We start from the raw sequence: 26,592 nt of genomic DNA, 5'->3' as shown, positions 1-26,592 counted from the left end.
CCCACCTCTGTTCTGCCTCCCCACTGGCCTACCTGAACAAGCGGGCCTTCTCCAATCCACTGCCACATTCAGGGCCACACTGCCTCTGCTCCAGCATTCTGGCAATACGAAGCTTTGCATGCTGTCAGAGGAACTTTTGTCACTGCTGTGAGGCAATATCTGCTGGCAGAATGCTACTTCCACCAGCAGTTAAACCCAATAGGATTGAGCTGTTAGTCAATTTGTAGCAAAAACCTGTCATCACTAGATTCAGTTACTGATGCTTTGTTATTACTAGATGTATTCAAGTGGCCTTAATTAGCTGGATTAGGATTTGTTGTACTTATTCATGCCTGTGGAATTCAGCTTTCAGTCAAGATCAGCATGAATTAAAGCAAGTTATATTGTTAAATGTTAAGGAATGGTCATGAGAAGAAACCAGCTTTAATGGTTCATTTGATGTATAATCCCATAGTCAAGGAAACCTTTAACAAAAAGTCCTCTGAACAGATCCACAAAGGAGCTTTTATAAACAAACATATGATGTTTTTAACAAAATTAATCCTTTATTTCTATACCTATTTGCAAAGAAAAAATATTATGACTGGTTTGGCATAATTGGAACATAATGATACAAAATTAAATGATTATAATAAGCCACAAATCCTATTAAACAAGCACACTGTTGCAATTTTTTTAATGAATCAGATTTCAAAAGGGCAGAGTTTTTGGTGGATTGTATATCTGATCTTTTGTAGACTTTGAAATTATACTTCGGGTTGATTTACCCACCACCCCACTTTTATGAGAGTGTAAATTTCTCTCTCTGTCTCTATAAATAAAAGGTATGTATCCAAAGAAAGTTATTCATGACTAAAGCACTACTGAAACCAATCACGTTAATTGTGGTGAACTTAAAACTAATGTATTAATAAAAGTTAGGCCTAATGGCACATTTCCAAGCATATTTACTCTGAAGAAAGCTCCTCCGAGTTCAATGAGTTTGCTCCCAAACATTATTGCAGCTGTAAAAATTCATAGGAACAAAGTTAATCATGACCTTTTTGTCTCATAGATTTCCATAATGCTTAATCATGAATAGCTTTCTTTGGCTTTAACCCAGAATTTGTTTCCCATACAGCCCCACGGATAAAAATAAAATGCTGTATCAGGGAATATCTTTGTGGGGAGAGGAAAACCTGCCCTCTTGATACTGGACATTGGATGACCCCAATCCTCGCTGATAGGAATCCCACTGGGAACGCAATTTTTCTCAGCAATTTTCTCAGCCCCCTTGAAGGGGGCCACAGAGTGGGTGCAAGCTTTCAACAACTGGTGGGTGCATCACTTTATTCATGAGATGGTTTCCCCACATGGTTTGCTCACCTCAGACAGGAATGCCAATCTTTGATTCAGCAAATGACTCTTTAGCAACTGCACTGTAATAGCTTTGCCCAATGATTTGTGCTGATTAAGGACCCAATTCTATCCAATTTTCCAGCACTGGTGCAACCACAATGCAGCCCTGAGGAAAGGGAACAAATGTTCCCATACCTTGAGGAGGCCTCTGTGACTGCATTCTCAACACAGGAAGTAGTGCATACCCCATAGGGACAGCAGCACCAGCACTGGAAAATTGGATAGGATTGAGCCCCAAATCCCTGTTAAAGAGACAGGAGCAGCCTAGGCCATCCCCTCCCCCAGTGGCATAGCTAGGGGGTGTAGGAAGTAGCAATTGCACCAGGTAACAAGCTTTAGGGGGCAGCAAGTTGAACTTGATACTAGTGGCCAAAATTATGAAAACCTTGGTATGTACGAATAATACCATCATGTTATATATCATTGGAAAGGTAATTTAATGGAAAATGCAATGAAGCAAACAGCACTGGAATGTCTATATTCTATCAAAAGTTATGGTCAATTCACCAGAAAATGAAAATACAACTGCCTTATGGACAAAAAGTGGATTTCCGTAACTCAAAACCAACCTATAGGACTGATTGTTCTGGGTGCTAATGAGATGTTATTATGATACAGCATGGAACCAATAAGGTGTTAATATGAGTCAGCTCTCATTTCCATGTATCATAATACAGTTACCTCTGCTAACTGGGTAAAGAGGCACTTTTTCATGTGGTGCTCCTTTTATGTTTAGCAGGGGGAGAATAACCATCCCTCTTCACCCCAGCACAGTGTCTCTAACCAATAAGTGGCACACTTATTTATTTATTTACTTATTAAATTTGATTTTGTTATGGGGGGGGCTACAAAATCTTCTTTGACCCCAGGTAGAAGATAGATGCCTTAGCTATGCCACTGGCTTGGGGGAGGCAGCAGAGCAAGTGGGTGGTGAGCTACTGGGAGGAGGAGGTGGATTTCCCCCCAATTTTCAGTTTTTTAAAAGTCCAAGCATGGCATCACTTCTGGTTGTTATGTCACTTCTGGGGCATCATTTTGAGCTCGGTACCAGGCTACATGATCATTAGCTATGCCACTGCCCTCACCCCCCCCCCACAGTTGTTGACAACCCTCATGTCAGAAAGATTTTTACAGAAAGCCTGTTTTTGTTGATTAGAGAAATGTCAAATATTTTATTGGTCAAGAGTTAGTGAAAGTCAATGTGTGCATACTTTGTAGGTCATAAATTCATAAACTGTCAATCCCTACCTTTGCTTTTCTAAGCAAGCGGACAACACTCAGGCTTGTTGATGCTAATTCCCTACTGGGCATACTCTGGAGCTGTGTGATGATATAAAGCTCACAGATGTGCTGGAGCCTTGACACCTGGTACATCTCAGCACAAATCAAGAGTGACATGGCTTGCAGAATGCTGGCTAGTAAAAACAAAAAAAGGTAGCACACACTTATTAGCAGGCTAATCAAGACAACAGTTTCACATTACCAATGCTAATCTATATTTTCTAATACATGAGGATCAGCAGTTCTTTTTAAAGGGAGGAGGTGTTTCGGGGCAGAGGAGGGCCAGGCAGCGGACAGACCCATGGGCAGGCAGTGAGCAAGTGGGGGGGTGGGATCAGGACCCAGCACTTGGGCCAGATCCTGATCTCGTTCTCGGGCAGCATGGTGCGGCTCTGGGCTGCTTAGATCTGGGTAACTTTAGGTGGCGCAGATTCGAGTAGACCATTGGGGCTGCAGCAGCTCTCCCTGGGTTAAGGTAGGTAATAAAAGATGGTCTGTTCCAGTACATGTTAGGATTGGGCTGTAGATTCCTGTGCATGCAGAGCTCCACACACTGGTTATAGGACTGAAGGTGTCACAAAGTTAATGGAGTTCTTCCTTTTCTGTAGCTGCAAACTGGACAATCCGTGGCATATCCAAACTACATATGGTAGGCTGAAGCATAGTTTTTGCTTGCTTATTCAAATAATGAGAAAGAAACAAAAAAATGGAAAAGTGGGAGGAGAAAATAAAAATAGCAATTTGGACAGAGAAAAGGAATTTCTTTTTGACTAGGATATACTCTGTTGTTTCTTTCCTCAGGGGAGAATTAGTCAACTTACAAAACAGTTATTAAACCAACATACAGGTGGAGCCTGTTTATCTGCGGATTTTATATCTTCGATCTGGCTCAAAGTGGGTCCCCCGGATCCCTGTTAAGCCAGACTTGGCCCCACCTGGATCCTCCGAAGCACAGTTCTGGTTACCTCCATAGGGCTTTCTGAAGACTACAGAGGCGGTGCATATTTGCCTGGCCTCTGCAGGCTTCAGAATGGCCAAAAAAAGCTACCTCTGGTTTCCAAAGATGCACACAGCCTCTGCAGGTTTCAAAAAGTCTTTCAGAGGGGAACAGAGCACAGCTCTGGCAGCCTTTGGAGGCTTTAAGGGGGCTGAAACAGCAGTTTTTGGTATCAGTGGTTTTTGGTTTCCGTGGGGGGGGGGGGATTCCAAGAACAGATCCCTCACGGATGCTGCAGCCCCACCAGTACTTCCATTTAAGTGATTTTCAAGATAATAGCATAAATCATCTGAGTTACATTTTCTTTCTACTTAGTAAGAAGTCAGAAAATACTATAGAAATTATGTTTGCAACATTTTTCAGTGATGGTGAATGAGATGGAGCAACATATTATATTTGGCCATTACTGCTTAGCGGCCGGAGTCACATGGCAGTGGCAGAAGGTGGTTGAGTCAGCACTATAAATGCACAGTTGCTGACTGGACAGCAGTACTTAGTACAAGGTGTAGATTTCTGACATCATCAGCTCACACTGGACAATCAACAACCAGTCACCTAGATACTCAATTGTAAGTCAATCTCACAGATAAGTCAACTGCAGTTTTTGAGACAGAAATAATGGAATTTTCTATGACCCTCAGATAAGTTGGGGGGACGGGACACTTAGGGATGTGTGAAATTATCTGAAAATGACTCACCAGTAATTGTTTAGTGGCAGCAGCAAAAAGAAAAAAAGGAGACATTTTAGCCTCCAAATAGGAAGGGAGATAAAGGTGCGTGTAAGCTTTGTGAGGAATAAGTGCTGCACTTCCATAGCAGCAGCCCTCATACAGACTACAATTCCCATAAGCTCCTTCACTTCTCTTCCTGTTTGGAGAAGAAACTAAAATGGCTACTTTTTTGTTCACTCTCTGCTGCTGCCTCAGAACAACTACTGGTAAGTAAAATTGCTCCTTTCCCCCCACCCTCTGCGTCCTACTTCCCAGTCCAGTCCTACCCCCACCTGCTCTCAGCTGCTCTCAGAAACTTCATTCACTGCATTGCCCCATGTAAAAGTCGACCCATGTTTTCAGGGTCATTTTTAAGGCATTTTTTAAATTATACATGAGTATATATGGTATTTTTCTTTTGTAGGCTGAATCTAAAAGTGTCTAAACAATATATTTTCTTGTTTAAATGTTTGCTTTCAGAATATGGATTTTGGATGTCAAAAGCACACTATACTGCCATAACCTGCTGTGAACCTTAAAAATAAAAGTGAATAGGAAGAAAATGCCCAAATTTGCTTATATTCAAACACACACACACACACACACTAAAAGAGGGACTTGGCGTGCAATTCTATGCATTGACCCCCACTGACCTGACCCCCACTGAACACAGTGACTTGCATGTGAGGAAACTTGCATAAGATTGCACTGTACAGCATGACTGACTTCCTTGATCATGACATACTAAACCTGGGACACAATCCACTGTGTTTAGGCCTGACAGCCTTATGACCAAACTAGACTTGCATGCAAATATGTGCATAGAGCATGCTACCATCTTGTGGTATATACTTCTGCTGACGCCTACCACTCTGATAAGAGTTTATCAGAACCATATCCAGTTTGAGGATGCAAGTATTTTTTTTATATTTGTTTACCTGGACAACAGGAATCAGTATACAGATACTCTAGAAATGAGAGGAAAGTGTCTTTGGAAATCCCATAAACTGGAACCAGAAAATTATTCGATTCTATATAGTTACCATTAAACATGGCTGCCATTACCTCACAGCGAGCCACTAGGACTGCTCTGTGAGCTGGCACAGTAGCACCTGAGAGAAAGAAAAACAGTAGCATCTGAGACAAAGAAAACCATGACCACAATTTCAACCTTTTTATGCTGCAATTAAATAAGAATGGTGTTTACTTAAATTCTTGAATATCAAAGTATTGGGGGGGGGGGAAGGAATTTCTTACCTGGGAATTCCTGTCCTGGGGAGAGGACAGGGGGTATTCTTTACCCTTCAGAATGCCCCCCTTTCTCTACCACAGGAAATACATTCATGGATGATATACGAGTATTTTACAGTATACGTTTCTCAACCTTTATTTACTTTTAATTTATGGCACCTTAATCCATAGTTCATTTAGTCCAAAAAAATCCATAGTCAAAAATTTTTTACATGTGTATCTATATCAACTACTTTCAATGCTCCCAAGACTGTAGTCCTATGTGTACTTAGTTACTAAAGCTGAAATCCTGGGAGTAGGTATGTCCTGGGAAAAGATGAGCTGGCCAAGGGGTATAGTGCTTAATGGATACTATGCACGTACCCCTTCCTGCTCCCTGCTTACCCTTTACTGGACCAGCAGCTGAATGAGGAAAAAACCTTGATAGTTTGTATCCACTGCTTACAATGTTTGTTGTGCCCCTTGGGAGCACTGTCCCAGTCCCAACATAAGGCACATCTGCGCCTCCTTCCAAGATGGGGAGGCTGGCGTAAGGACGCACACTGGCCTCCCCTTACTAGAGCAAGCCGTGGCGGATGTGTACTGCTGACAGGCCACTGGTGCAGGGGTTTGGGGAGGGCATTTCTGGGGCATTCCAGGGGAGGGCGGGTGGACTGGTGGGTAGTCCAGGGCCAGGAGTGGGGTGGGACCAGTCTCTAGCACTTGGGCCAGATCCTAAACCCCCTCCCGAGCACCCTGGTCTAACTCCAGGGCTACTTGGATCTATACTAGCAGTTTAGCTGGTGCAGATCTGAGTCGCCCCATTGTGGTGGCTGGGGTAGTGCTCAGGGTAAGGGGAAAATATCTCCTTCCCCGAGTTGTGCCACAGTCACCTTCAACCCTGCACTGGATACTGCACAGGCCTGCCTGCCTGCCTGATCCAGCGCAGGTTAGGATTGGGCTGTATATGTGACTGCGCAGATAACATAAAGAAGAATTTAGAGCTTTTAAGCTATGTCTTCTCAAGCAGTGCAATTAAATTAAGTAGAACTACTCCAGAAGAAAGCACTTCTGCAAAGCAACTTAGCATTTGATCTGCTGTAAAACAACCACCACCACCATCATGAGAAGTGCCTCAGCATTTTGTTTATACTGCTTTGCTGGTACATGACCATAATTTTACTGATACTTCTGTTATTCTGCTAATATTTGAGGAGACTAACTTACAGACACTGTTCCCGCTAAGTTGCATGGTCAATAGCCACACAGCTCGAAGCCTAGCTCCACACAGCTCAGAGCTTGGCAATCTGGAATTTTGGCAATGACACATGATGTCATTGCCAACAGTCTGGAGACAGAGTTGCAACACCATGTAGTAGCAGGGGACACAGTTTACAAGTTCTCATATAATTCTATCAGGGACACAACGAGTGCTTAATTTTAAACAACAAATATTCTAGTTCAAATGTCTCTCAGTGGCTTGCTCTATGACCTGGAACTCATGTACCAAAATCTAATGAGTACAATTACTCAGCCAGGAGGGAACAGCACTTATACATCCTTGGAGATATCCCTGTTATGACTTCACATGCTGTGCAGCCGAGTCCTGGCATTCAAAAGGTTCTGGGGCTGATGTGTGTGTGCTCTGTCCAAAAGTTGGGTTCAAATACATTATGCAATTTGTATTCATTTGTGCACCACATACTTAAAGTAGGTACAAAAGCAATTTTAGCTCCAAGGGCAAACTCCTTTTAAAAGTATAAAATATTAATTCTTTTACTACATCATATTTATGGCTTTGCTCCATAAAATTTATGGTTTTAATTTTGTTCTTTAGCAAAACTTGAGGTGCTGCCCTCTGAAAATATAGATATCAGAAGGTATATTATCATCTATTCCTCTGTGGCATGTTCTCTGAGACAAGCAATGAAGCCTATTACAGTACAGGTGGAGCCTCTTTATTCGTGATATTCTTAACCGTGAATATGACTCAACGCAGGTCCCCAGAACCTGAGTGGAGCCAGACTTGGCCCCACCTGAGCCCTCCGGACGCGCTTCTGAGGCTTGTGGAGGAGCCTCACAATGGCCTCTCTAGGACCTCTGGAGGCCATAAGACTGTGGAGCTATACTCGGCCTCCACAGGCCTCATAAGAGCCTCCGGAGCCAACTGGAGTACAGCTCCAGTCGCCTCTGGAGAAGTGGCCTCCGAGGCTTTCAGGGGTCTTTCTGAGGCCCATGGAGGCTGCACATGGCCTGCACAGGCCTCAGAAAGGCCTCCGAAGGTCCTAGAGAAGCACTTCTGGTTTTCGGACAAAAACTGGAAGTGCCTCTCTAGGACCTCTGGAGGCCTTTCCGAGGCCCTTGGAGGCTGTGCACGACCTCCACAGGCCTCAGAAGGGCCTCCAGAGGCAACTGGAGCACAGCTCCAGTCACCTCCAGAGAACTGGTCTCTGAGGCTTTCAGAGGCCTGCAGGCCTTGCAAAGGCCTCTGCAGGTCCTGGAAGGGCACTTCCGGTTTTCAGCCAAAAAACGGAAGTGCCCTTCTAGGACCTCTGGAGACCATTTTGAGGCCAATGGAGACTGCGCACGGCCTCTGTGGGCCTCAGAACAGGTCCGGATGCAACCAGAGAAAGACTCCAGTCGTGTTTGGAGGTGTGTGGAGCCCAAATTTCATGTGACTCAGTTCCTCGCGAAATTTGGTATTCGCGTGGGTCCCAGGAATGGAACCCTCGTGAATAATAAGGCTCCACCTGTATTTCTTTGACTTCTTACAGGGATTACCCAAAGCGTGGCCCTCACAACCGAGCTGTCTGTTTTACCAAGCTGTGCATTTGTACTTTCAAAGGCCCGAATATTTTCTCTTCCGCACATAGTTGGTTGCTTAAATTCCATTGAAGTCAATGAGACTAAACAGCTAAGTATGCACAGAATAGCAGATAAGGAAACCAACACAGTACTGCTAATGTAATCAACTGTCAAATCAGATTATTCCTTCAATAAAATTTTTGCCTTTGAAAGATTCACTCAATTATATAACAAATATTGATTTTTTTGATTTCAGCAAATCACCTTGTAACTAATCATAAGGAAAGACGTATATTACTTCCATTTTCATATTTTCATTTACAGGGTTTTAATTTTGTTCTTTAGCAAAACTTGAGGTGCTGCCCTCTGAAAATATAGATATCAGAAGGTATATTATCATCTGGTGTTATTTAAAGAAGATAAGAAAACAAATAAGAAAAGCTTGATTTGGTACCTTGTATTTTGAACATGACATCAGCTAACACAGTTGTGTTAAAGAAAAGCCTGAGAGAGCTGTTACATAGCTGCAACGGTCTTTTTGATAAATATGTTCTGCAATTTCGTGAACTATTAATCTGCAGAATGAAAACAGAACAAATATGGGTCACTGTTTTTCAAGTGTCAATTTTTACTATTACTTTCAGAGGAACTGTATTTGTCTCCTCCATTTATCTGTGTTGTTCACATTTGGTCTGCAATGCTTGTTGCATATTTTCAAAAGCTTTCTCCATTTTCATTTCTTTAACTCTGGATCATGCAGTTTTGTTGCTATAAGGTTTCTCAAACTGTGGGTCTGAAGCTGCAACTGACAAACTAATAGGAGCTGAGCAACATGCATTGAGCCCTATGGAAAGTGAAACTGAGCCACACCGTAAATTGTGAGTAGATGACCATGCCTTAGTCCATTGCAAAGGGCAAGCTGAGTGGAATCCAACACCACCAGAATGGTCCTGATCTGATGAATGCAGCCTCCCAAAAATACCTGAGAAGGAGGTCCCCCCCCCCAAGCTGACAAATGTATTGAGTTCTATGGAAATCGAAACTAAACTACATGGTTGTGTTTACTCACAAATAAACAAATATGCCTTGCTCCTGTGGAAGGTCAGGTGAAGGGGAGTGCAAGGCTACCAGAATGGTCACAATCTGATGAACATGGAGCTCAACAACTACTCCAGAAGGCAGCCTTCCCACCATAGTACAGAAAGAGGCTTGAGTGGGTAAGACTTCTTTTCTTTTTGTGCTTTGTAAAGCTAGGTGGGTCCTAATGGTGTGTAATTTTAAAAAGTGGGTTCCAGTCCTAAAAAGGTTTGGAAACCGCTTGATTGGAAAGGGTTGTTGTCTTTTACAGACTCCCCCCCCTACAGTGAGCCTCATTTCCTCTCCTTATCACTCTGTGCCAGTGGTTTTCAAACTGGGGCATCGCGATACCCCAGCCTGAAAGCCCTGGGCAGTTTTCCCTTAAGGGGGGGAGAGGGAAGGCAGAGACATGATGTCCAGCATCGCACCTCTGATCTGGGTGCAGGGGTGCACTGTTACTCACTGTCGCCTGCAGGAGCCTCCCGGGGGTCAATAAAGCCTTGTGCCAGCCTCTGCAGGGCTCCCCACACAGCATAGAGCCCTCCAGAAGGCGATCGTGACCATTTTTGGTTTTGCGATCAAAAAACAGGAAGTGGTCACGATCACCTTCTGGAGGGCTCTGCGCTGCGTGGGGAACCCTGCTGAGGCTGGCGCCAGGCTCCCCCCACCCCTGGGAGGCTGCTGCAGGCAGCAGTAGGTGGCTGCACAACCCTTAGCCCCGATCAGAGGCGTGATGTTGGGCATCGCATCTCCACCTTCCCCCCCACCTCCTCTGCCTTCTAAGCAAAGACTTAGTGGCTCTCAAACTCTCCCTGAGAGTTTGAAAACCACTGCTCTGGGGTTTTAATGGCCTTGAGAGAAGCTTTGAATCTCAATCCAGCACAAACGAAAAACATGTTTTATTTAAAACTTATTTTGTTCCAAATCACACTGAACTGGCTTAAATATAAGAACTTAAATTGAACCTGGGACGGGGGCCATGGAGAATTGCTGCTGGGAGCAGGTGATCTGAAAAGCTTCTCTGCACATGCAAAACATTAAATAGAGTATTTTCAATCCTGGCGATGGGCCACAATTCACCAGGAAGTTATTCTGTGCTCTTTTTATTGAATAAGAAAAAAAAAAATCTTCATTTCAATGGGGCTTGCATAAGAGAATTTTCCAGTAAATGGTATATCGGCTATGGTTCAGACCTGCCAGTCTCTGCAGCTCTAAATGATGCTGCAAACTGATTGTCCAAGGCAACTACTTTCCCTTGCTACATGACAGTGCTGTCTCTACATCAACATTCGTAAGATAGCATAAAATATTTTTTCTCTATATTAACAAAATCTTCCTTCCCCTTGAAATTCAACTCAGGCTTTATACTTTCCATACAAAACTCAAACTTTACACCTTCACTTTTGAGACTCAAGACAGAGAGCCTTTAAGAAGAAAAAAATTTAACTAATTATAATTTATATATACTCTTTCTTAACGATAAATCTTATCTTGGAAAGATACAAACCACTTCATCTCGCGCTCCTTGCATCCTATTTTAACAAAACAATGCAATTACAATATAAAATAACGCAACTTACCTTTCCTGGAATTTTTAAGATACATTTAACTCTCTCAAGAACAAGCTCAACATTCCCAGGATCATTCAGTTTCTTTTTTATATGTTCTTCCAATAATTCCCACTGAAAAGCACCTGCAGGGGTGAAATAAAGAGGACAAAAATACTTCTAGACTGCAAGTCCTATCAATTTTTAGCACACAAATGTAGGTGTCACTTATGTGTGTTGCTCATGCCACAAGCATCTTCCCTAGAGGTTCTGATTCAGTTGCAAATGTACTGTATTTTTTTACCACAAGGATACACTGAATTTGGAACCTGGGAAAAGGCAAATCTCACTTACACCAATACCAAATCTATTATTTATTATTATTATTTATTATTATTTATTAATGTGAGTAATGTAGTTGTATGGGTGTCATGGGCACTATTTCTCTAAATCACTGTTTCTCAACCAGTGGTACTTGTCCCACTGGTGGTACTTGAGGTGGTGTCAGGTGGTATTTGCTAGACCCCTACCACCTGGCAGCAAGACCAGAAATGCAACGCGACAAGAAGCAGTAGGAAGCTCAGCTTGCCAGACAGAGCTCCAGCGTGTGCTTTTCACAAGCTCAAAAAAGCCCTCCTGTTCCCCTGAGCCTCTTATATGCTGTGTATGTCGTGTTGCATCTGACCTCATTGCCAATTACTTCCAGTGGTACTTCCAATAGGTGGACCATGTGAAGTGGTACAATTGGGACAAACATTGAGAAATGCCACTCTAAATGATTTATATCCTGCCTTTCCCTTCAAATAAATGTTCAAGATGGTGTAGAGTTAGTGCAAAAATAGGAACAAGATATTAGGCACAATAATTAGGAAATGTAACCTTTTAAATAATAAAGAATAGTGCAATAAAAAAAACACATTAAAACAAAACACAGAATACAACCACAAAACCTAAAGCAAATAATGAAGAAGGGAAGGCCAGATGGGAAAGGATAGGATATGTTACTAAATAATAAATAACATGTGATAAATAATAATAAATAACATGTGACACAATTCCTTTTTTCCATTCATAGTCGTACTATTTTGTAATTTGTTAAATGAATGCAAGTAAGGGTGATGCTTCACACTGGAGGGGGTCAAGACAAAGAAACGATCCTATTGGTAGTCCACCAGAATTATGGCTTATACAAGCATCATGCCAGGGTGCTAAGGGCATAGTCCTGCACAGTCTCCCGTGACACTCCCACCCACCTCTTTAATGGCATATTGGGCATTACCGCTACCATTGATTTGGAGGGGTCAGGGATCAGTGGGTCCTTGGATGGTTATGGGCCCGACTGCCCAGTCTGACCAAACTCTAATGCCTCCCCTGACTGAAACTCAAGTTGCAGCATTCTTCAGTAGTGGGTTTTTCCTCTAGGCTTACCTGAATTGGACAGGAAGCTTGTTATTGACCAACAGGCTTTATAAAGTTTCAGAAGCCATCTGTTTTACATACACATATACTCAGCACTAAAATTTAGAATCAAATTGTCAGAGTCCAAAATCTTGGATATACAAGAAAAAATATAAGGTGTACAGCCTGCTCCATAGCCCTGCATTGTGTTCCATGACATTTGGAGAACTCTTGGAAAGGATGAGCTTCCCCATTCAGAGCAATGTCAGGATCACTCAAGGCACTCGATGGGCAATTGGGTGAGGTTGTTCCCAAATGCACTGTCTAGAGCAGGGGTGTCAAACTCATTTCATACAGAGGACCGAATAGCATTCATAATGCCTGCTGAGGGCCAGAGGTGATGTCATTACATAGGAAGTGATGTCATTAAACAGGTCAAAACCAGAAATAAACACTCTGTTCTTGTGTAGGAACTCATTGGCTGCTAATGACAGGAGAGAAAATACAGAAATCTTGATCATATTTCAAGATATGGGAGAGCCAAATTATCATGCTGGCCACCCTTTCAGCAGTGTCACCTCAGTATTGCTCAGAAGCTGAAAGTCCAAGGGCCAGATAAAAAGCTTCTGAGGGCCACATCTGGCCCCCGGGCCTTATGTTTGACACCCCTGGTCTAGAGAAGCCATTTTGAATGTACAAGCTCCATTTACACAAAGTGAGTGTCCCACATTGGAGGAGTCTTGTATTGGCCCAATAGGATACAATCCACCAGACACTATTCTGTTTCTTGTTATTTTAATTCTGTTTATCAAAGGGGCTTACTTGGAGTTACTCAGGGCACAATCCTAACCAGGTGTACTCAGAAGTAAGTCCTATTTTGTTCAATGGGGCTTACTCTCAGGAAAGCGTGGTTAGGACTGCAGCCTTAGTGTATTACTCCATGCAGTGGTTCCCAAACTGATGGGTTGTGACCCACCAGCCAGGGAACATAAACATGCTAAGGCTTTCATGGCTGTACTTCATACTGGACTATAAAAGTTTTTGTTTTTTTTAGGATGAGTGCTGTGGTCCGTACTAAAACTAAAAACTAAGTGCTAAAAACTAAAGACTAAAAACTAAGCTAAAAACTCTGATAAAAGTTGAAAACTGAAAAAATAAAACTGGGAAGCCAGGGAAGCACTCAGGTCTGCCTCTTAAGGAGTAGGGACAGGGGGATTGCAGCAACATGATCCCCAGGAACTGCTGCTGGGGGAAGGGGGAGGTTCTGGCTTATCTGAAGCTAGCAATGGGCTCTGAGGGGTGTGGGCTCCCCAAACCTGGAAAATAAAATTGCAATTAGAAGTCACTTCCAGTTTTACAATCTGAATCCACAAGTGACTTCCGATAGTGCTTTTCTTTATTTTCCAGGCTTGGGGAGTCTATGGGGCTCCCCACACCCTTCAGAGCCTGTCATTGGCTTCAGGTAAGCCAGAAACCCTCCGTCTTTCCTGGGGATCGAATTGCAGCAATCCCCTACCCTTGCTACTAAGGAACCACTAAGGTGGTTCTCTCCTCCTAAGGAGGACTTTGGGAACAATTCCTCCATCGCATTTTGCCCAATCCCAAGGACTGTTTTCATGTACATGTTTTTTGGAAATAACTACCTGTAAAGCTTAACTACTCTCCGTGATGGGAACAAATTAGGAATTGAGATAATTTGGAATTCAAATCCCACAAGTTCAGGAAATCTAACTGTGTTACAAGCTGGACCCACGCTCCTTTAAATTCAGATTGGGCTCATAACAGAAATCACACACTCCTTCCACTATTTAACCTGTCCTGCTAGCCCTTTCTTTTGAGAAAGGCTAGGAGTAACCTTCAGTAGCTTGCTGTGTACAAGAGCAACCTGCATACAGGCCTCATACTCTACTACTGAAAATGAATCAACATATTGTTTCTCCTGCCTACCAGAATGAATCAGGAGGCAAACTAGAAATCTCATACTCTCTCCCATGTCCTGCTGGAGAGCATGGGATTGCAGTTTTCTCTGTCTCCTGAACTGAATGAAAAAGGGGAAGAAAACAACAAGTTCCATATTCCTTGGTAGGAATTCCAAAAGCATCATAACCAATTAGGGAGGAGCTGGAAAGGCATTATCTCTGATGAGCCCTCCCTGCCAGATACTAGTTAACCTTTCCTTTTTTCCCCAGGTAGGTACATGAAAGAAGATGGTGAGAAACTGGCAAAAAAGGGAGCGCCTGCTTCATCCATTTGTTTTCATTAAGAAAAAAATCTAAAGGACAAGGGGTTTTTTTTAGCATTCCCCTGGAAAAAAAACAAATTCAGAAATGAGCTAGAGGGTCTTCCACTAGTTTTGTGAACTGTATAACAGCACAATTCAATACACATCTACTCAGAAGTAGATCCCATTGAGTTCAATAGTACTTACTCTCAGGTAAATGTGTACAGGATTATAGCCTAAATTTGTTAGACAGATTCCAGTTCACACAGACTGCATCCTATTGTTATCTGTGTACCACTACAAGATAACTACCACTGGATTATGGGAAAGCCTTATATTGATACAGCATTGAGTTATTGCTTGGCAGTGAAACTATCTTCAGTTTTGATGCCACTTGCTTAAGCACACGCCACCTCTTTAATGAAGGTCTTGCTTGTCTCCTTACACAAATCACTCAAAGTCCAATTCAGCAAAATGTCATATGGCTCAATCTTATGGACCATTTACAACAGCAGATAGATCAATCCACTGTTGTAAATGGCCTGTGAAGCACAAAGGTCATGCCACTGTTGCATGCAATGGAGCTATTGGTGGAAACGACCAGCAGCTCCACACATGCACCAGACTCACCCAGATGCTCCACTGACCCAAACAAGATGGTGAAGGGGGCAGTTTGTGGTGGAGAGTTAGGAGGTAGGCTGTAGAGGATAGATCTCAGCAGCAAAAGCACATGCCAGATCCTATCCTCAATTTTCCAACTCACGCCACCTCTTCCTCTCCTTATGCCAGCAAAATAGCTGGCATATGTCCAATGAGACCCACAGGCAATCAGACAGCCTATCGAGACTTTTTTACTTACCTCTTGCTGGCTGATCATCCCTCCCTCCCCTCAGCATACAGCTCATGCTCCAGTGCCATTGCATGGCATTAGATGATTATTTAAAAATGTAAATAAGCATTTACATTTTTAAAATAATAAAGAAAATGGTTCAGACTGACACCTAGTCAACTTGCTGTGCAAATACGAAGTCTGATGGCATCTACACTGACTCTTATATGTTAATTTCTCCTCAGTCTGATCTGCAGAAAACTAGTTTCAATTCCAAGCCTCTTGTGCACAGAGGTCCTGTTCACTTCTGTGAACAAAAGCACTTCACTCACACACAGGCATCTTTCATTATGTGCACTGAGAATAGTCTTATTCATAGAAGAGAATAAGATTCTGTGCACAAAAGTACTGCAGGTAGAATGCCAGAAACCCTTGAGTCATCACAAGACTATGACCTAGCTCTCACTGGCCCAGTTAAAACATAATGTGCTATGCAATGTAATGCTGTGCGAACTAGCCTAAGGAAGCTGCTAGCTTTCATACTCCCCTGCCACCTCTTCACCTCTGACAAAGATAGTAGAAGTGAAAGTGTCTGCTTCCAAATTATGAACACAACTGTAGTTTCGCGTTACAGACGAACTTGAGGTATTGCACTTCCTCAACTAATTAACTAATAAGACATACAACAAGCCAGATATCAAAACAGAATCAAATAATGATCTGATATTCTGGTTTACTCCAACTCTAGTTAGTTAACAAACTGCAGTTCCTGAGTTTGTAAGGAACACAGAACAGTAGTTACTTTTTAAAGTTTAACTTTCATTTCAAGTTTTCAATGAAAAGCTTTCACCCTCCTCTCACACATTAGAGGGAAGGGAAAGGGAAGTATAAAAAGCCAGTAGCTACCTTAGGGTCCAATCCTATCCAATTTTCCAGTGCCGGTGTAGCCGTGCCAATGGGGTGTACGCTGCATCCTGTGATGGGAAGGCAGTCACTGAGGCCTCCTCAAGGTATGGGAACATTTGTTACCTCAGGTTGCATTGCAGCTACACCAGTGCTGAAAAATTGGATAGGATTGGGCACTTGTTCACGTACCATTAAATCACAGTTTAGCATTAAATCGTAGTTTAGCATTATGTCTGAAACATGCCAGTAATTTGATGAACCTCTCTCTGGCCTGTATTACTTTAGACAAGTGTTTCTCAAACTGTGGTTTGGGACCCACTAAGTGGGTCATAAGCCAATTTCAGGTGGATTCATTTCATTTCAACATTTTATTTTTAATATATTAGACTTGATGCTACCACGGTCTGTGACTGCATTTGGGGAAATGTTACAGACCTGTACTTTTAACAAGCTACTATGTATATTGTTTTAATAATGATAGTAAATGGACTTATTCCTGGGTAATTGTGGGTAGGATTGCAGCCTAGATTGTTAAAAAATTTCCTGCTCGATAATGTCACTTCCAGTCATGACACCACTTCTGGCGGGTCCTGACAGATTTGAGAACCACTGCTTTAGATTGTAGATGGGGTCTCACATGAAGTGAGCCTTCTCTATAAAGAAAATCTCTCCACACAGGAAATTAGATGGTTGGGTGAAAGGTTTTAGCCCAGCCTTCTCCCTGACAAGCCAGTTTTCCATGTGCTGATTTATAAAAAACAAAAACCATTCAATCATGTGAGCCTTCACCCGTAGCCTGAAATGGCATAGCCATTTTTAAACATGTTTACTATCCATCGAGAACTAGGCCCATATACTAATGAGATAATATACAGCCCTACTGCGGTAGGTTAGCACTTTTTTGGTAAAAGACAAAAAGCAGCTGGAACGATTCTAACAGGATACCTGAATAAATGAAGTGCAGAATGTCTGACAAACAAGAACAGAAGAAAGAGTCTTTAACAATGACTCTTACTGGTGAATTGCACGATGAGCCTTGGTTTAAAACTGGAAACACAGCTTCCTGGGTTGCTGCAAAAAGGGTATGAGCAGTTCTAATGATAGAGGAATCTTGAATGTCAGCTGGGTTCTTCACATTAAACAGTAACATGAAGACATGGCTAACAGAGCACAAAACAATTCTGTGAGCTTCTGCTATTTCCTTCCAGTCTTCAGAATAAAAAATCACATCCACACACTGGCAGCAGAACAACAGATTATGTAAGTCGGAGTCATAATGCGAGGCTTCACCTTTTAAGATTGGCATTTTTTCTACAAAAGTGAGATATTAGAAAAGTAAATCATGAATGAACTTTTTGTATCTCCAAACTTGCATTAGGTACAATGCAAACAAAAGCATTTTTATTCCCAGGAACTGGATTAAGTGACCTAAGGGCATTTTTCTGAATGTCCTAAATAAATGTCTCTTTAATACACTTCAGTTCCTAAAACAAACACATTTTATCCTTCAATACATTTTGCTTAAATTTCAACTCTTTATTTAGTGAACATTTTTAACTATTTTTTCAGTCTATCAAGTGTTTCTGAATTTAATCCCAGGAGAATCCTTCTGTTTGTTTTCTTTTATGGTCACATGATTTCTGCAGCTGTTCTCAGTGCCAAACTAGATGTTATATTGAATATCATATGCTGCTGCTGGTATGGATGATGAAATGCAAAATATTGTAATAGGTAAACTGTACTGCATGCTACAAAGCAGGGGTGCAGAAGCAGAGGCATAGCTGACATTCTGACAGCAGCCTTAACAAAGCGTCTAGTTTGGTTATGAGCGACAGAGGCTGGAAAGCAGGAACTTCTCACTGCCCCAGACAATTCTCAGAGAAGCAAAAGCTGGGGGGAAGGGGGGACAATAGATATATTTTGGGAAGTCTTTCCATCATCTCCTATCAGCATTGCAAGACGCCTCAAGTGAAACAGCTAGCGCCTGCTAGATAGTGGTGAAGATATGCCCTGGTTAAGTCCAACGGTACACTGCAGACTACATAATTTGCAGAAATATTTTATTCTTATGTCTTTTAAATTCTGACAAGTCACCTGATAAATACAGGTTCCCCCCCATTTCAGCAGATCCCATAATCACTGTTTCACTTATCCATGGTTCTCAAATTCCATCTTCATGTTCATGATTCACCTCTCTTTGTTTGCAAACACTTTGCAAAAGACAGCTTTTCCTTTCTTTTGCTTTGGAACACTTTGGAAAAGGAAGCAAATACCAAGAAACTAAACTCACAGCTGCTGGAGGAGGTGACAGTGAGAATGCTAACAGGAAGTGGCCAGCAGAAGAGGCAGGCAGATGGCAAGAACCCTAGACTGCTTCCTGTTAGCATTCTCACTGTTGCCTCCTCTAGCGTTCCTCTAGCAGCTAAAAGTCTAGGTTCTTGCTGTCTGCTTCCTTTTTCAAAGCATTCCAAAACAAAAGGAAAAAAGCTGCCTTTTGCAAAGCATTTACAAATGGAAAGGGGTGAGCCATGAGCGCAACAAGGGGGGGATCTGAATAGGGTTCTCTGCTATTCACAGTTTCAGGTATCAGTGGTGGCCTCAGGAATGTATCCCCCACGGATATAGGGGGGACATCTGTATAAGCTCTTAGAATCATTAATTTTGCAGTAGTCAGATTAAAAAATGCAGTATGAAAGCAAAACTTTAATGTCTACAAAAAGAAATTATGTAAGAACTGCTTGTTGGGCATGAGTAAAATCCAGCACTCTTGTGGTAGCTTGTGATCTACCAAAAAAAGTAGCTTGTAGTACTCACTTTTCACTGCTACTGCTGTTCCTTTCTCTCTATTATATGTGACTCTCTATGACCCAGGACACTTTGAACTGGCATGAGGATTTGGTGCAATCCTCTCATAAAATCCATTTTTTGTCATGTGCATGAGTGGCCTGAGCTCATGAAAATCTAACAGCAATAATATGTGGAATGGGCATCACTGCTATCTGAGAAGAAGGACCATTGGGTGAAAGGATGTATGGAAAACCAAAGCTGGCTCCAGTTTCAGCTGAACGGCAGAAGGGCTGAAGCCCTGAGATACATCAAAGATACATCTTTGAGAGAAGTCTACCTCTACCTCAGCCTACCTACTCATTTGAACTTGAGTGAAACCATCAAATCATTGGAGATTCATTCTTGAATCCCTTGTCTCTTTAATTTTTCTTTTAAATAGCAGCTATAGCAAGGGGGATGCAGTGTTGGAAGAACTTTTTTTAACCCTTCCTCTTCAAATTTTTTCCCAATGTAAATTCTCCCTCTTTTTATGTTCCCATTCTATGTTTTCCCCAGCTGGGCAAATAGCAGTTAAGCAGGACACTTCACATTGGGAAATCAGTACAGAGAAAAGAACAAAAACCCCATCTCCCAAAGGAGTGGTTCTGATGCAATTCATGTGGTGCTGCAGTTGTTTTTTAAAGAGTTTTAAAAAGACAGATCTAATCACATATCTTCAGCACATTCTTAGAAAATAAATTTAGTATAAAATAAAAATAAAGCAGTGTTTACTCAAAGAAATCTATGAAATACGAATTTAAATTGTAATATAAGTAGAAATAAAATATACCTATAGCAACTCAAACTCTGGAATTTATTCTACCTGGCTGATCAAGTTGAGGTGGTTTAACTCCATGGCACTTATGGCTTTTTTTCCTTTTCTTCATTTTTTCAGATGACTTCTGATTCAGGCTTTGAATCATAAAATACTCCAGCTAAAATTTAAAAAATGTGTTACTAAACATTAGAAAAGTTATGTACAATGGATTTATCATTGTTCTCTGTATGCAGAACTATTACTCCTACCAATGTACTTGTTCATGTATTGCCTCACACAAGCAATTACTGTCATTTTATTATTATATACTGTTAGTAGTGGGGCATCAAAGATTTAAATTGGGGAAAAGAAAAAAATCTGTGCTGATATCCAGCAGCATTTATACCACATGGTAGGAGGACAGATATATGGCTATATTATTGGTAATAGGCAAGTTTCTTTATAGAACAAAAGCATGTTTCATCTCAACTGCAGTAAATAGCTAAAACAGATGTGCAACTGACAGATGCACAGCAAGTTGGACTTGTCCTGCTTGCCTAACAGAAGCCTAATTAGCACATCATCACATATTTTTAGTACTAGAGTATCAACAATAGAAATTAGGCAAAAGAATAAAGAAAAATCTGCCACTAATGTGCAGAAGTAGTTTGCCTTTCCTTTTAGGAAAAATGCTAATATGATATAGTCAATGTTAAGAACTTGGAAATCCAACTTTTAATGGGAGATAGTTAAGCACCTGTTTCATTCTTCTATTGACACTTGAAAGCTTAACTCTATCTGGATCGTGTCCAGAATTTCTAGTATTCTCATTTATAAAGATGATATTATAGTAACTACTGGTTGGATTTAATTGTACAATTCTTCATGCACAGAATACTATACAACAGGGATGTCAAACTCATTTCATAGAGAGCCGAATAGCATTCATGATGCCTGCTGAGGGCCGGAGGTGATGTCATTACACAGAAAGTGATGTCATTAAACAGGTCAAAACCAGAAATAAACACTCTGTTCTCGTGTTGGAACTCATTGGCTGCTAATGACAGGAGAGAAAATACAGAAATCTTGATCATATTTCAAGATATGGGAGAGCCCAATTATCATGCTGGCCATCCTTTCAGCAGTGTCACCTCAGTATTGCTCAGAAGCTGAGAGTCCAAGGGCCAGATAAAAAGCTTCTGAGGGCCACATCTGGCCCCCGGGCCTTATGTTTGACACCCTTGCTATACAATGTTGTATTGAATAAACTGAGGAATATGTTTTTGTTTCACATTATTCAGCTAAAAGAACTTCTATTTGGGGTCTCAAAAAGAAAAGTACACATTTTTTAATGAACTCCAATTCATTCATACTTCATTGTAGAAAAACTGCAGCACTCATTAATCTAAGGCAGGGGTGCCCAAACTCCGACCTGGGGACCATTTGTGGCCCTCAGGGACCCCCAATTCACCCTGCAGGGATCCCCCAGTCTCCAATGAGCCTCTGGCCTGCCAAAGATTTGCTGGAGCATGTGCAGGCCCAAAACAACTGCTCTCAGTGTGAGGGTGACTGACCTCTTGTGTGAGCTGCAGGCCAAGGCTTCCCTCCACTGCTTACTGTTTCAAGTCTGTGAAGTAGTGGCAGCGGAAAGGCCAACCTTGCTTTGTGCAAGGCTTTACAGGCCTTGAGTGATTGCGAGACCTTCATTCAATCATATAAGTTCCAGCTCTAATATATTCATTTATGTAAATTTATTCAAATTTAAAAAGTAAATTAATTCTTTTTTCCCCAGCCCCTGACATAGTGTCAGAGAGATAATGTAGCCCTCCTGCCAAAACATTTGGACACCCCTGATTCTAAGGAAGCAACTGAAGAAATGTGTGGAACTATCCCAGCACACACATTGTTGGAAGTCTGCAGATGCCTTACAGCCCAACCCTGAGCTTCCTGTTGCGCTGGGACTGCCACGGCATCCTGCGCACTACCAGGCAGCCACCACTGGCTCCATGGGGGAAGGAGATGAAAGGTCCGGTTCCACCTCCCTCCTGTCCTGCTCCCTCCCCCAGCACACCTCCCTTCCACTCTCTCCCCATGCTCCCCATCTTCCCCCACCCCAGAACGCCTCCTCCTGCCTCCCCCCATGCCCCCACCTACCTATCTGCCATTCAGGCAACCACAGAGCAGCAGCAGTCCACCAGCGCTAGCCCAGCATCAACCGGCACTGAGTTAGCATGGACCAGTGCTGAGGGCGGCAGATGTGCCTTACAAAACGTTTGCGACATTCAGCACCGGTGGTGGACCAGTGCTTAAGAGTTCAGGAATGGGCTCTTAGTTAACTGTGTCAGCAGTATATAAACACCAATAGAGAACATTTCAAGCAGTTCTTGAAATGGGTCTAATTCATTAGTTAATTATTTAATTGGGCAGCATAATCCTAACCTGTGCTGGCGGAGTTGGGCTGAGTGGCCCACGCTGTTTCCAGCACAGATTAGAGCAGGCTGCAAGTCTCCTTGGGATATTTTTCCCTTACTGTGTCGAGATCCAGCCTGCCCAATGGGGTTACTCGGATATGCAGCAGCTAAATCACTGGCACAAATCAGAGCAGACCAGTACAGGGCTTTCATGCCCAGGGTGGAGGTTAGGATACGATGGAAGCCTGTTCCCCCACACAGGCCCCGTCCCAGAACTGAATTGCCCCCTCCTCAAAATATCCCACTCCATCTCTGTTCCCAACACCCCTCCACCACTTGGCAGAGCACTCACCTCTGCTGGCAGCCAGTGGTGGGGATGGTGTGCCAGTAGGTCAGCACACGCTTTTCTGCCAGTGCTGCTTAAACTAGAGCAGGGGTGTCAAATTTGTTTCATAGAGTGGGCCGAATAGTATTCATGATGCCTGTCTGAGGGCCAGAAGTGATATAATTAAGCAGGAAGTGATGTCATTAAGCAGGTCATGACCAAGAACAGGCCCTTTTTTCTTACTTAGGAACTCAACTGACAAATGACGGAAAATAAGCAAATATTGATCATATTTTCAAGATATGGGAGAGCCCAATTATCACACAGGCTACCCTTTCAGCAGTGACACCTCAGTAGCTGATGGTAGTGCTGGGAGAGCCCAAGGGCCATATAAAGATCTTCCGCAGGCCACATCTGGTCCCTGGGCCTTATGTTTGACACTCCTACACTAGAATAGTCACAAACGTGCTTTGAGACACTCCAGGCCAGTGCAGCAGCCACTGCGCCAGCGGAGCCTTACATTAGGATAGTGCTGGGAGTCAAATAAATGCTTCTATCATATGCAGTATATCTGTTAATTATAGTATTACAGTTTAGTATATGTGTGAGTTATGAGACACCCTGTATTTAGTCTGCACAGTTTGTTCATAGAATGATCTGTTTTGACACACAAAGAAATCTTTTGAATACTGGGAACAATCCAGTGAAAGTTTTATGTTAAGTTCTTTTTTAGAACTAGAACTGAGAAGTTAACATATACATTAAGAACATACGAACATAAAAACAGCCCCACTGGATCAGGCCATAGGCCCATCTAGTCCAGCTTCCTGTATCTCACAGCGGCCCACCAACTGCCCCAGGGAGCACACCAGATAACAAGAGACCTGCATCCTGGTGCCCTCCCTTGCATCTGGCATTCTGACATAACCCATTTCTAAAATCAGGAGGTTGCAAATACACATCATGGCTTATGACCCGTAATGGATTTTTCCTCCAGAAACTTGTCCAATCCCCTTTTAAAGGCATCCAGGCCAGATGCCGTCACCACATCCTGCGGCAAGGAGTTCCACAGACCAACCACACTCTGAGTAACGAAATATTTTCTTTTGTCTGTCCTAACCCTCCCAACACTCAATTTTAGAGGATATCCCCTGGTTCTGGTGTTATGCGAGAGTGTAAAGAGCATCTCTCTATCTACTTTATCCTTCCCCTGCATAATTTTGTATGTCTCAATCATGTCCCCCCTCAGGCGTCTCTTTCCTAGGCTGAAGAGGCCCAAACGCCATAGGCTTTCCTCATAAGGAAGGTGCCCCAGCCCAGTATATCATCTTAGTCGCTCTCTTTTGCACCTTTTCCATTTCCACTATTTTCCATTTCCACTTTTCCATTTCCACTATTCCACCTTTTTGAGATGTGGCGACCAGAACAGGACACAATAGGTGTTGTGGTACCTCCCAAACCTCTACACCATGGGTGCTAAAAATTTTCCTGCTTAATGATGTCACTTCCTGCTATGACACCACTTCCAGGTTAGAGCCAGGGTGGTGTAGTGGTTTGGGAGGTGAACTCAGACCTGGAAGATCCAGGTTCGAATCCCCCCTCAGCCATGAACCTTCCTGGGTGACTTTGGGCCACTCACTTTCTCTCAGCCTCACCTACCTGACAGGGTTGTTGTGAGGACAAGAAGGAGGGGTGCAGCTGTGTATACCGCCCTGAGCTCTTTGGACGAAGGGCAGTATAAAAATGTTAAAAATAAAATAAATAAAATAATAATGATATCACTTCCAGTGAGTCCCAGCAGATTGTCATTCTAAAAAGTGGGTCCTGGTGCTAAAAAGTTTGAGAAACACTGGAACATCAGATACATTTGTATCTGTACAGAGTACATTTGGGGGCCTATCACCCTATCACAGCTCACTCACCCCAGTACTGAAGCCTGCCAGGGAGACATATCTCAGATGAAAAGATGTGAAGTATGGGGTTATATACCAAGAGGAACTTGATGTTGGTGAAAGGGCACTTTGCACACAGAGGGAGCACTTTGCACAAAAAACTTCATGTCCTTCACATATATGACAAGGTATTTTGTTAACTCTTCTCAGAAATTATTTCAGGTATTCTGCCCCAGGATAACTCCACACAAAAACATCAAATTGGAACCTCAACCTCACCACTCCAACAAGGAAAGGACAATGCACCCGACACAGGTAAGCAAAGAGGGAAGGGAATTCCATGCTGCAATGTATTGCTGCTGCTTATAATCTCATGTGTCTACTCTCCCCGTATCAGACCATCCAGGATTATGAAATGTATCTCCGCTATCAACTGTGTTGCCTAACCATCCCTTCCTTTTGCAACAGCTAAGAGTTGAGAATGCCTGCTATTCTACAGGGAATGCCAGGGACTCCAACCGTTGGTACTACTGGCCAAACACTCATCAGAACCCCTGTTTCTTAGGACTGCACCATTGCCGCAGAGCATTGAACAGTAGTCCTGTGCAGAGTTCCACTGCACAACCCCACCCCCCCAGAGGTAATGTTCTAAGCAAAGCCTCAGCCCCATACAAGGCACAACTACACATACACTCTGCTGGCACCACTCTCCTTCACAATCATCAAATATATATCTCATTCCAGTGAACAGGTGTGACTAAATCATTTGTCTACTCCTTGTTACTCTGTGTTTTTCCTTGCTCCCCCACAGGCAGCTGTCCCACAGGTGAGGACAGCATGCAGACCCCAAGGGATGTCTATAGCCTGCCAATCATGACCAGTGTGAGCCCAGCTGCTGCTTGGTGAGGTTGCTGACATACTCCATCCAGTCAAGCCCCTGTGGCTTTGCCAAGTCCATGGCAGACAATCAACTAGGACAAGATAGCTGCTCTAGCACTGATACCATTCAATAAAAACCTTGACTGAATCACACTTGTTGTCTCTTTATTAGCAGATAGGTATTCCTTGTTCTTCTAACAGATTCCTATTCCTTGTTCCTTGTAGTAGCTTCTTATCTCAGCTGGCCTCAGGATGGGATTCCATGGGGGAGGGGGCTCCTTGCCCCCAAAACTTATAGCATCCTCACTCTGACTTCTTGGGCTTCAAGGGGGCAGACACTCCTCACTAATCATGAACTACCTGTTTACTACTGCCATTACATATGGTGGTCAGTAGCAGGGGAACAGAATGGGCAGTGTACTGATGGCCATGCCAGCAGGAGTCAGCAATGAAGCAAAGGACATAGAAGTGTATGGGTGTGGTCAGACGGGTGCACAGCTGCAGGAGGTGCCTTAGGTCAAATGCCAACTCAATGATTGGTCCATGCAGTTGTTCTCTATGGTAAGTTCATGTGCTACAGCCTCTTTACCTATTTGCTGTGATGCAAGGTATTAAATGCTGTATGAGGTGCATGTTGTTTGCCTTCTGCTGTGGCTAGGTTGTTAGATAGCACTTTCATGGAGCAGCTGGTGTGAATTCTAGACCTGTCTCCTTTTCTTTGTCCCTGCCATGGGTGCTTCTGGTCAGTCATGCAAACAGTGTGTGCCCTGCTGGTGAGAGAAGTACCTTGGCTTGGAACCTGTATCTTTAAGCAGTGAACTATCAGGATGGTGCTTTGCCTTTATGCTATGGAAGCTCCTCTTATGATCTGTCCCAGTACCTCCCCTGGTAAATGGTTCATCCCAGATGGTGAATGTCCCCATGGGAATTTGAACCCTCGCCAAAGAGAAATGTGTGCTGCTGCACATGGTTACCATTCTCCTTCCAGAATTGTGGACTTTAAGTAATTCACTAAGGGTGCAATCCAGAGATACCCCTGGGCTAGCGCAAGTCCTTTGCACCGGCCCAGGAGGGCTACAAACATGCTGTAAGGCACATTTGTG

General features: G+C 42.9%; 1 protein-coding gene and 1 long non-coding RNA gene across 3 annotated transcripts in view; one reads left to right on the top strand and one right to left on the bottom strand.

Annotated features, from left to right (window-relative positions):
* Positions 1–26,592, bottom strand: part of RHOBTB3 (Rho related BTB domain containing 3) — a 52,473-nt gene that overhangs the window by 10,269 nt on the left and 15,612 nt on the right. For both annotated transcript variants that reach the window (XM_066614376.1, XM_066614377.1), the window contains 6 exons: positions 20,049–20,160; positions 17,345–17,710; positions 11,079–11,191; positions 8,876–8,996; positions 5,325–5,498; positions 2,647–2,813 (listed from right to left, as the gene is read on the bottom strand). In XM_066614376.1, coding sequence (XP_066470473.1) covers positions 2,647–2,813; positions 5,325–5,498; positions 8,876–8,996; positions 11,079–11,191; positions 17,345–17,710; positions 20,049–20,160 — 1,053 coding nt within the window. The remainder of the gene's footprint in view (positions 1–2,646; positions 2,814–5,324; positions 5,499–8,875; positions 8,997–11,078; positions 11,192–17,344; positions 17,711–20,048; positions 20,161–26,592) is intronic.
* On the top strand, positions 4,560–25,580 carry LOC136639825 (uncharacterized). The gene is made up of 3 exons (XR_010793734.1): positions 4,560–4,613; positions 9,523–9,638; positions 25,422–25,580. It is a non-coding gene; the product is annotated as an uncharacterized lncRNA (long non-coding RNA).

The sequence above is a fragment of the Tiliqua scincoides genome, chromosome 2 (assembly GCF_035046505.1).
Source record: "Tiliqua scincoides isolate rTilSci1 chromosome 2, rTilSci1.hap2, whole genome shotgun sequence".
Lineage (NCBI taxonomy): Eukaryota > Metazoa > Chordata > Lepidosauria > Squamata > Scincidae > Tiliqua > Tiliqua scincoides.
The sequence above is the reverse complement of the archived record's forward strand: the minus strand, read 5'-3'. Positions and strand labels throughout refer to the sequence as shown.